The 12,436-nt window shown below is 38.5% G+C and overlaps 1 protein-coding gene across 1 annotated transcript in view; it reads left to right on the forward strand.

The window, feature by feature from the left end:
* The window catches only part of LOC131233331 (myosin-11), a 35,861-nt gene that overhangs the window by 13,582 nt on the left and 9,843 nt on the right, over window positions 1-12,436 (forward strand). Inside the window, exons 23-25 of the mRNA XM_058230006.1 lie at window positions 59-157; window positions 439-651; window positions 2,934-3,073. Coding sequence (XP_058085989.1) covers window positions 59-157; window positions 439-651; window positions 2,934-3,073 — 452 coding nt within the window. The remainder of the gene's footprint in view (window positions 1-58; window positions 158-438; window positions 652-2,933; window positions 3,074-12,436) is intronic.

The raw sequence follows: 12,436 nt of genomic DNA on the forward strand, positions 1-12,436 counted from the left end.
CTTTCCTTTTTTCTCATTATTAATTTGAGGTATTTATGAATGCATGTGATTTCCGCAGGCTGCAAGAGAAACAGGTGCACTTAAAGAAGCAAAGGATAAGCTTGAAAAACAGGTGGAAGAACTCACATGGCGCTTGCAGCTTGAGAAACGGTTAAGGGTAATATACATATTTCACAGATAGGAAATTTTTTACAGGCAAACCATTGTGAAAAGTACAAACCCTGATGTCTTGTATAAGAAACAGAAACCCAAGACTGTCCACTATCACAAGTATTTTGCAATTGATGAGTATGGACCATAAATAGGTTAATATCACAGATGATTATTCAATTTCTTTATTTCTTCAATTATCCATTATTTCAAAATAACAATTTCAAAAAGGATTATGAAACCAGATACACCATGGTCTTTTACAAAAACTTTAAATCATGTGTGCAGACTGATCTGGAGGAATCAAAAGGACAAGAGATAATCAAATTACAGAACTCTCTCCAAGCTATGCAAGATGAGACAAATGCATTGCTTGTCAAGGAACGAGAGGCTGCACGGAAGGCTATTGAAGAAGCACCTCCCATTATCCAAGAAAAGCCAGTTATTGTCCAAGATACTGAAAAGACCAATGCCCTAACCGCAAAGGTGGAACACTTGGAGGTAATTTCTCTGAAACCAATTAACAGTACTCGGACAATTCATTCTGGATTCTGCAATATCCTCATTGCCTAAGAATTTAGTCACTGCTTTCCCAGATGCACTAAGAGCAATTTGAGTCTTAAGTTTGATTTAACAACTAATACCCACAAAAGAAAAGAATGTTCACCACCATATCAACAGATGATTACAGCAGTTGTTTTTACATGATGGCTGGAATGAACCTAAAAATAATGTATAGAGCATATGGTTTTTATGAGACTTAAAGGCCAATGTTTGAAGTCATATTAGCTGAAAGTTTCTTGCTTACATATATTTGTTCACTCTAGGTAACGATAAAATGACACACTGAGTATGAGCATTTGGACAGAAAGAAGCCACTCTTTTCACCTGCCCCTTTTTTTTATAGTTTTCCTTTTGTATTTTTGGTATACAATAGTTCAAAGTTGCACTGTTTTTAAGGGGAGAAAGGGTTAATCAGAAGGGGTGTGTCTAAGCATCAATTAGACAAACAGAGGTTTGAGAACCCATACTGGGACTTGTACAACACACAGCAGCTGGAGTGCAGGGCAGTATGTGTCATTATTTATACAACATACACTATATCCTTCAGTAGGTCCGAATAAATACAATAAGTGAAAGACGCAATTTTTTTTTGTATGCAATATGAACATGTATTGTAACTAATGAATGCAGAAAGGATAGAATATGGAATCTTCTAGTTTTGAATTGTTAAGAAGCACGCTTATATTTTTATATACTTTTGTCACCCTAATACTAATACACATATATTAGTTTGAAATTTTCCATCCAGATAGATAGAGCAGATGGTACATGGTTTCTATTTGCATTCTCACATGCCATGCACAAATTTCTTGCAAAACTTCAGTGGACTTCATAACTTGTTCTAGTTACCATTATTACCTTCTCGACTAAGCTCACATGTGTGTGCAATAAAGCTCATGTACACACCACAGAATGGTGTGATAGGTCCAAGATCCAATCTATCCATTGGAATGGCAGCATTTTATTGATGCCCCAACCCAAGAATCCAGTTGATCTACTAGTCAGGTGGGCCATAGTTTGAAAAACAAATGTATGGCTCTGAAAAACTTGGCCGACATTTTCTAACCCATCCTCCTGTTTCCAATATTCGGGCCCATATGCTGATTGGACTAGATTTTATTTTTGGGAAAACATATAGTCATTGTTCATAGTATCCCCGATATCCCCAATTTTATCCATATCTCCAATTCACCAATGCCGATAACACTGGTAGCGATACCGATAAGGCGATAATACTAGTAGCGTTAGAAATTCCAGGTATCGGTGATGTATCACCAAGTATTATCAATGTATAGTTATCACCAATATTTTCAATTGTGTACATTCCAGGTGTCGATTGTGTAGCCAATGTATCGCCGATATTTTCAATTGTATAAACTCCAGGTGTCGCTTGTATCACCAGTGTATCGGCGATATTTCGATAATATCTCCAATGTATCACCAATATATCGATATCACCGAAAAACTGTTTACTAAAAAATTTCCATTCAAATTTTTTTTATGGTTGCATGGTTGTATGATGAAATGCATGTTTGTATGTGTTTATATGTATTTACGGATGGATGGATCATGGATGAATGGATGGATGGACGTATATATATTATGGGATGGATGGTTGGATGGTTTGATGGATGGCCAGATAGGTATGTTTTTGAGTTCATTTACTTTTATATATCTTAGTTATTGTATGGTGCCTGCATTGTATTATATAAACTCATTTTGGTTACTATTGGACTGATTTCTTATGACACCACATGCTTTTAGGACCCCATTAAATGGAAACTTATTACGTTTGCATTCTTTTTGTAATTTTTTATTCCTAAAATATGCAAATACATGCATTTTAACACCTCCTAAAGTTTCACTAAAAAATTCCACCATTTTCCGCATGTTTCCCTAATGGTGTCTCGCATTTCCGAGTATCACCGATAGTATCGACAATATTGATATTGTTTCCGTATCCCTGGCCAACAAAACTCATAGCGATACCCATACTTTGAACATTGCATATAGTAAGGTCAGACCAACCTGATGGATGGATTAAATTTCACATTTATGTGCCATGCTAACATGAGCTTTACTGCACACACGTGTGCGATTAGCAAAGCTGTTAGCTTCTCTATGCCAAAGAAGCTATGTTATTATTATTTATCTACACACAGGCAGGATTTATGTCAGCCTTTATTGGTAATGATAAGTATCTCTTTGTTCCTTTACAGGCCTTGTTGCAATCAGAAAAAGAAAGAGCCGATGATTCTGATAGGAAATTGGCTGAATCACAACAAGTTAGCGAAGAAAGACGAACAAAGTTAGAAGAAATGGAAGGAAAAGTGAATCAACTTCAGGAGTCTTTGAGCAGGTAGCTATGATCCAGTAAGAATGATATAAGTCAGTGCTATTGTGCATCCCTGATTACTTAAACTTTGACCTTTTCTGAATTAGTACTATTCTAAGTGCACACTATCCATATCTTTCCCACTAGTGACTTTAGGCACTATTTAAAAAAAAATAAAAATTTATCAAATTTAATTATTGTTCACACCTGAAAAAAAATTAAAAAAATGAATATGCTTGATTTTGAGGTAGCTAAGATAGCATAGAGCCTGACTGTGAGTCTGTGACAACGATAGAACCTTTTTTGCTTATGTTTTTACTTCTCTAGAACAATGCACCGAAGGCAAAAGAATCAACCAACTCATCAAGCACAAAGCCAGCCAATGTAAGCTTGATGGTTTTCGTATCAAAACTTCTAACAAATAAATAGGGCCTACTTCAGTTTGTACCATTCTAATGACACCCTCTTCATATGATAGTATGTTGACACGAGAACAAATAGGACAGTAGAACTATATATTGCTTTGGTGGTAGTGGTGGCGCCGGGGGGGGGGGGGTGGGGGTGGGGGTGGTGGGGTGGGGTTGGGGGGGTCACAATAGAGGAGTGATTCAGATGGTGCCTTTCTAGCACCATCCCCAGACCTATCAGTGGGATGAGCAGGTTGTGAAAGTGAGAATGGAATTCTCACACTAAAGAAAAAGAGATAATAGAGGAAGAAAATATAAAGAGATTAGCGAGAGAACATATCATGTTGTACAGGATTTATTACAATATTAGACATTGTAGGCTGCACAAGATTATGTGCATCATCACAGGTATGATACTCCATGGGGTCATACACACATGTACACTAACACTCCCTCTCAAGCTGGAGAGTAAGTTGTCAATCATTCCCAGCTCGCCCGTGATGTTGAAATAGTACATGATCTGTTTTGCTGCTTCTAGATGAGTATGCATAGTCTAACTTACAACACTATCGATATCAGTAATGTCCAGCTAAGTGATGGTTAGATAAATTAACTTCCCATGTTCTTTTGATAAACCTGGGGATTAGGAGGTGGATCTCCATCATCGATTAAAATAATGCAGTTTGGTTCAAGAGATGTGTCAACTGGCTTGCACTCCAAGAAACCAGTTTCTTCAAGTAAATCCAATGTACACTTCCACTGGGAAAAACAATGCCACGCTTGGGTCTTGAAACTATGATACCAAGAAAATATTGCAGGAACAAGCTCTTTGATATCAAAGCAATTCCATAGATGATTTTTCAACTCCATAATAGTGTTTTCATCATCCTCTATGAGAGTGGTATCATCTACATAAACAATAGTAATAGTAACTCCACCTTTCACTTAACAAACATGGAATGATCAGAGTTGCATCTCTAAAAACCAATTTTAATTAGAGTGCTATTAAGGTTATCCAACTATGCCTGTTGAGATTGTTTTAGGCTGCATATTGCCTTCTTCAACATGCAAACCTTTTGCTCCTCCCTGCTAAGAGTAAATCTAGGAGGCAGCGACATGTGCAGTTCTTCCTGCTGGTCTCCATGTAATAGAGGCATTTTTGACATCTAGTTGATCCAGAGGTCAATTGAAATGACCTATGAAGGAGATGAGAACTCGGATGGAATTGAGTTTTGCAATAGGAGTGAATGTTTCCAAGTCTCACTATCATAGGTCTAAGTAATTTCCTTGCTACCAATCGACATTTATGGGGAACGATGCTTCCATCATGATTTTTCTTCGGAGGAAAAAAAAAAACATTTGCAACCCACCAGATGCTTTCCTTCAAGTACTTCAATCAATTCCTACATATGATTTTTTTTCCAGTGTCAACATTTCTTCTTCCATTGCAAGTCCCAAGGTGGATGTTGGGGGCATCATCTATTTATTTGGAGATAGGCACCAAATTGAGTGAGGGAAGAAATGACCTATGTGACAAGTACAAATACTGATATAAAACAAATTTAGCGATAAATTGTGCAAAACAACTGCATGACCCTTTTCGAAGAGCAATTTGAAGATAAAAATTGGTTAGAGAGTGAATACCTTTGTAATTATCAGTTCTTAAGGTATTAGTTGATTTGGTATGTTGCTTCATGGGAATACGTGTATCATGGCCCTTCTTTAGTCGCTCATAAACTAGAGTTCCTTGTTTGCTTATTTTGATCAAGAGTCATTGTGGTAATAGTAGTATCAAAAGGAATTCGAAGTGACTAAATTGGTTGGCCTTTGTGGGGTATACCTTTGTGAAATAATAATGGATATCTTAAAGAAAGGTGACATCTATAACTAACACATCTTTTCTGAGTGACATGATCAATGCATTTATATCATTTTTGCAGGAACAATATCTAGCAAACATTCACTTAGGAGAAGTCTACGACAATGTGTTTATGAGAATCAAAATTATGTCTAAAGCAAACACAACCGACGGCTTTTAAAGGTCCATTAGACACTGGATATTGGACACAAAATCTCAATTGGGGTATTACCAATCCAAAAAAGGGTTGGTAATAGGTTTATTAAATAACATGTTGTAAGAATAGATCTTGGCCAAAAAGATTTTGGTACCTACATTTTGGTCAAAAATTCTCCTGTGACTTCGTGGTGACAATTTTTCCTCTCTATGGTTCCATTTGTTTATGGTGAGTGCGGACATGTGGTTTGAGACTCAATTCCTATACTCTTGCAAATACATTAGGAAGTCCTTTCAAAGATATTCTCCACCATTGTCAATATGGAGAGTTTTGACGTTGACCTGAAACTAGTTAAAAACCCACTAATGAAAAGTTTGGAAGTGATGAAATACTGCACTTTTATATTTCATAAGCTATATATATCTAAGTTGTTCTAGATGTATCATCAATAAATAAATAAAAAGTAATGAAATCCACATGGTTCAGTAATGGGCACTGCCCAAACATCAAAATGAATTAAGGAAAATTATGTCACGTCTTTTAACTTATATTATTGGGGAAAATATCTTTAAGAAGGGAATAAGGTCTGAATGAGCCTTTAAAAACTGTCCTAATGAGATCCTTTCATCAATGAACATTCATAAATGGATTCAATGCAAAAAAACTGACTAGGGGCACAAAATCTCAAGTCTAGATTCCGAGTAACCACAGAGATTAACAGTTGAGATCAATCTGGGTTGCTACATGATTAAGGAATTAATTGATAACTAACCTTTTTTATGTGTTAAAAAACCCAAAAATGTGTGTAATTCATGAAAAAGTGGCCTCTTTTAGAATAAGCCCTCGAATATAAGCTTTGATCAACTGAGGTCAGCCACACTCTAGAATAATGTTCTCATAGTTTGAAAGAATGAACAAGATATCAACCTGCTCTGATAACATCAAAAGTGAGAATGGAATTCTCACGCCGATGAAAATATATTTTTAAAGGAAGAGAATATAAAGAGATTAGAGAGAGAAAATTAGATGAATGGCTTCTTTCTCTCTCTTGTTGACAAAGACTCCTATAAAACTATTATAGCTCACTTTGGGTAAGTATAAGTTGTCGTTCTAATCTCATGTATTATGAGATTTGTTACAATATTATTCATTGTAGACACCACAAGATTTTGTCCATTATAACAAGTATAATACTCCTCGGGTGCATGCACACACAATAAGTTGAACCAGCATTAAGATCGAACTAGACTCTATTGGGCAGAGGCAGAAAAGCACGGTGCATTACTTTTATTATTATTATGGATCGAGCAACGTGATTACATGACTGATTGGGGAGCTGAAACATGAAAATCGATTGTCCACTCAAATCAACCACACAAAGGAAAGATGAGACCATTCTCTCTCTCTCTCTCTCTCTCTCTCTCTCTCTCCCTCTCTCTCTCTCCCTCTCTCCCTCTCTTTTTCCTTAGTTTGATGGCCCACCATTAATGTGGTATGATGATCCACGCCGTCCATTTAAGCAGGCCCCACCATCGATCTGGATCGATGACGACATCCATGGAGGGTCTCCTAGTTAGAAGACTGTGTTTTGGTTCCTTGGAGTGGACCTGATCATTATGTGGATCCCATCATTGGATCTCATGATCGTGGCCCACTACCTAGATAATCTAGGACTTTGAGTTTTGCTTATTATTGTTATTAGGAACATCATGAACGATTTAGATCACTTTAATTAGTTATTATTTTTGTTACTTCGTCTCTAAGTAATAGTGTGCGCACATGGTGCGGCTTTTAGGGTATAGGGTTTTCTTATAAGTAGGCAACCCCCTGTAGGTTTTTTTTTTAAAATTGAAGATTATTAATAAAATTCTGCGTTTTCATGCTTCTCTAATTCTCTTAGTTGTGGAAATCTAATTAGGTGCGAAACCCTCCATTTTTCGAAGGGCTAACTACCGTGGTGCGAAGCCACATCCATCCCAAATCGCCCCCACCTCCTTCCCTCAATCTTCATCATCTCCCACAGCCATCCCATCTCCAAATCCATCCCTTTTTGCAGTTAATCCTTCCTCTACAGCAAATTTGCAGAATCAGGCCCTGCAGAAGGGTTGAAACTTTGGCAGAGCACCATACATAAACCGGACATCCGATCAGCCCGAAACTTGGGGTGAAGGTGGACCTCCCCTGGCCGACCAGACGCAATTGGCCGATTTTAGATTCATGGGCCCCACACACGTGCGGCCAGGATCCCACACACTTGCGTTGGGCCTAGCCGCTATCCACACGTGTGGATCACCTTGGGTTTGTCTCTCTCCTCTATTTCACTCCTCTCTCACCTTGTTTCCCTAACCCTAACCCTAGATAATCCTAAATCCTAAGTTCTATTCCACTTTTGCAAACCCTAGGCTTTGCCGATTTGAAACATGTGAATCCCTTGGATTGGGAAATAATCCTTTGCATGTGTGGATAAATCTACTCTCCTTTGAGCATTGTTTGGTTTATAATTTTTAATTGATCCAGCCCTAACATGTGTAGGCTTGGACCTTCGTAAATTCCCCTTGTTGAATGTTTGACTTTATGTGGGATGTAGAATTTTTGTGATTGTTTCTAAATTAGTATGATCTAAAGCTTGAAATCTTGCATATTATATTTAATTTTTATGTCCTGCATCAATCACCCTAACACCCCCTCACCCTCTCCTTAAATAAGAGAAGGAAGAGGTAGTTGGGGAGGGCGGTGGGGCAAGTGTGACCCACCTGTTGGCGGTGTCGGTGGGCCTCTCTAGGGATTGCCCCCTGCTAACACATGTCTAACATCTCCCACTCAACCATGTAGTGGGGAACATACTACTATAGGACCTGGTTTGACAAGATTGATAAAGATCAAATATGAGTAAGAATCAAGGAAGTGGGACCGCACAACCTCCCAAGCTGTCCAAGGCCTTCCCTAAACCTACATGACCACACCAAATGAAGACAACCATCGATCTAGGATCACTCTGCCAACATATGTACTTATCCTCTTATCGAGTTCAAAGTATAAATCCTTTTACAAATGTTCTCCAAAGTTTTTCTTTTAAATAAATTATATATATATATATATATATATATATATAATTTTATGAAAACAATTTGCAAATTGTCATCCCACAAAAATCGATAATGCCACAGAGGGTAAGTTTCAAAGTGTGTAATCATGGTCTTAAGAACTTGGTGTTGCTACCAAGGAGTCTTTCTTATGCAACTACACAATTTAGAATCAACTAAGTTACTTTCTTAGCAGTACATCCCTGGTTGAATCAATCATGACAATCGTATTGTACGTTAAAGTATCAACACTCAATCTCATCCTCCTATATGTAAAGGTGGGTAGATGAGGGCACAAGAGTCACCTACGAGACCAACTATCTCGCACAATGCATTAGTCAGATCGAATCAGGCATTAGTAAGTAAATTAGTCCTAGAGCGAAGTCCAACTCAACGCTCTAAATATGTAGTTACTCACCCATGCCACAAAGTAGGCATATGTCAAGCCTACAATGCGTAGGTCCCACCTAAAGTGTGTGAGTACTGTCCCAGCAACTCCTAACCTCATCAAATAGAGGTTCCGCCTAAAGCACATGAGTGCTAGCTCAACAACTCCTAGGCTGGCTCTATACAGGCCATAATATCATCAAGATATAGAGGTCCGGCCTAAAGAGCTTAGAGTACTTGCTTAACAACTCCTAACCTTATTTAATAGAGGTTCCACCCAACAACTCCTAATCCCGCTACCACTGTGAATGTCATTCAACTCCCAAAGTCCCATCCCCAGTAACTTAAAGCAATCTAGTGTGGTGGCACAAGCTAATAAGCACTATGTTTCAACAAGAAACGAAATGTGGTTTGATAGGGGAATTATCATTCAATAATAACGAAGAAAATAGAAGAACCTTCATCATTATAGATTTCATTAATTTTAGGTTCATTTATATCCTCGTGTTTCCCTTGATTCTGAAACAAAGTACAATGAATCAACACAATGACATGAAAAAGAAGTAATCTAATGGCAATTTTGCCAGCATTTCGGTGTGTTTTGCATCCGTCGAGGCGACAAAAGGGTTGTGCGAGTCCAAGATCCTTGCTCCAAGCCGACATTCACTGAATATATATATATATATATATATATATATATATTGGAGGTAGGACCGTAAAAGAATCCACAAAACTGCAAAGAAGAGAGTTGTGGGGACACTTGCTACGCTCGTATGCAGTGTACCCTATTGTGCGAGTGCGCACAACACATCTCTGTTGTGGGGGTCCGTGCAACACTATTCACCACGCAACACTATTCCCAGTACCTGCTCCTCTCTCTGGAACTTCTGATGATGCAAATGAGAGGGGGAGGGGGTATTTATAGGCTTTCACACGTGTGAGACCTCAAATTATGTGAAACGGGCCCCATCCCGTGCAATAGCATTATTCTCGCGCAACACTATTCACTGCGCAACACTTTATCGCGCAACACTATTCACCGCGCAATACTATTCACACGCAACAGATTTTCTAAAGAGAGGGATGATAAAGAGAGGGCCACACAAATAGGAGAATGCTGCGTAATGGGAGATCTAGGAAGATAAAGAGAGGGCTTCGAAATGGGCAGGGCTACCTATCTTGGATCCGTAATACGCAACAAACCAAACTCCTATTGACTCATGCATTTTTTGTGCCCCAACACACTAACAAATGCAAAAATACATTTGAACAAGCCTAACACGTTAGGGATCCAATAACACACACACACACACACACACACACACACACACACACACATATAGATAGATAGTTGTGATTGGAGGCAGTTGTGCCTTAACTCACACTTTATCATCTTTTGTATCTCTACAGAAGGTTGTTGCACTTGCACCTCACCATGCTTCCTCATCCCAAATATGTGTTCTATAGGCATGTTAGGGGTGATCAATTCCCGTGCGAGTGGGGAAAGACTGGCTTGCCAGTGAAAAAATAAATAAAGGACCAACATAGAGTACATGGTCAACCACTACTGATCTCAAGGTCTAGAAAATTTGATTGTACTTGAATAAATGTGAGAGGTATTTAAAAAATTCATTTTATAAAATAAATTTTGAGTACAAAATATCAATAATTTACATCACCCACTCTCAGGAGTACATCGACTCTATCCAAACATACTTATGCAAGTCTCAAATACTACACAATGAGATCTCTATAATGAGGACATCGTGCACACGCACGCCCGCACGCCGCCTACACGCGCACGCACACCACCGCCCCTTCGCACGTACGTACGCAGAAGGAGGAACGCACCATCGATCTGGCTAGATGACAACGTCCAGGGAGGGTCTCCTAGCTAAAAGACAAGTTTTAGTTCAAAAAAAAGTGGGCCCGATAGTCAAGAAAAACCCATCATGGGATCGATCGTGGCCCACTTGTTGGATTGATTTCATATTTTAGGTTTTGCTTATTGTTATTATTTAGAACATTGTGAATGCTTTAGATTTCTTTGTTTAGTTTTTATTTTAGTTTACTTCATCGCCAAATAATAGGTTGCGCACATGGTTCGAGTTTTTGGGGCATAGGGTTTTCCCTATAAATAGGCACCCCTTGTAGTTCTTTTCATTCATTCAAGTTTAATAAAAATTCTTACTTTATTTTTCTACTCTCTTCGTGAGTTGTGGAAGAATTCAAAAGTGGGTGCGAAGCCCTCGCTTCTTCGAAGGGCTAACTATCATGGTGCGAAGCCACATTTATCCCCATTCGCCCCTACCCTCTTCCATCCATATATCTCATCTTCTATCATCATTATTGCTTTGAATTTTTCAGCTTTTGCAGCTATTCATCCCCCTACATCCAGTTTCCAAAATCTGGACCTATAGGAGGGCTGACACTTCAGCGGAGCACTACGCCTCGACCTTACGTCAGATCGTCATCAAACTTGGAAAGATTGGAGGTCTCCCCTGGCCGACCAAGGTCGAGGTGTCACTTTGGGGAGGCAGACTTCCATCACACGTGCGACTAGCCCACCTGCACATGTGCGTCAGCCCTGGGTCACCATCTGCACGCAGGAGCTTTTTCCGAGTCTGGTTTTCCTCTGGTTTTTCTCTTTTCATTCATATTTCCTAAACCCTAGCCTTAGTTTGTATTAGCCCTAATTTATTTGCCCCTTTTTTTCACCCTAGGGTTCCTTGAATTGAAATTGGGGAATCCCTTGGATTAGGGACTGATTTTTATACATGTGTGGTCGATTTTTATTTCCCTTTAATATCATTTGGTTTATAATTTTTATTGGTCCAGTCCTAGCCTGTATCGGCCTGGACCCGCATGGATTCCCCTTTTTAATTGAATGATTTGGATTGTCATGCGGGATATGGAATTTGTGTAACTGTTTCTGAATTGGTATGATCTAAGCCTGAATTCTTGCATCTCATACTTAAATTTCATGTCCTGCATCAGTCTACCATAATAATCAATGGGGAATACAACTAAAAAACTCACATAAAATTGTATCAAGCTTTCTTGAATCCCATTTATCTGACATGTGTTTTAAATATATCTCTAGAGATTGGTTTTGTCATAGGATCAACTAACATTTCTCTAGTAGGAATATATTCAAATACAACTTGCCCATCTCTTACTTGATGTTTGACGTAGTGTATTTAATCTCAATATGCTTTGGATTTCTTACGGTGTTTTGGATCCTCCTTGAGGTCGAAAGTCGATGTGTTGTCCATCTCTATCGTGAAAGGACCTTTAGTAGCAGGAACACCTAAAGCTTTAAAAAAATCTCATAATCAACATACCTTCTTGGATCAGAACATGCAATATATTTAGCTTCCATAGCAGAAAGTGCAGTCAAAGATTTTTTCTTATTGCACCACGAAATGGCTCCTCAATTAAGCATAAACAAATAACCTTAATGAGACTTACTTTCATCTTGATCATCTCCCCAGG

The sequence above is a fragment of the Magnolia sinica genome, chromosome 18 (assembly GCF_029962835.1).
Source record: "Magnolia sinica isolate HGM2019 chromosome 18, MsV1, whole genome shotgun sequence".
NCBI lineage: Eukaryota > Viridiplantae > Streptophyta > Magnoliopsida > Magnoliales > Magnoliaceae > Magnolia > Magnolia sinica.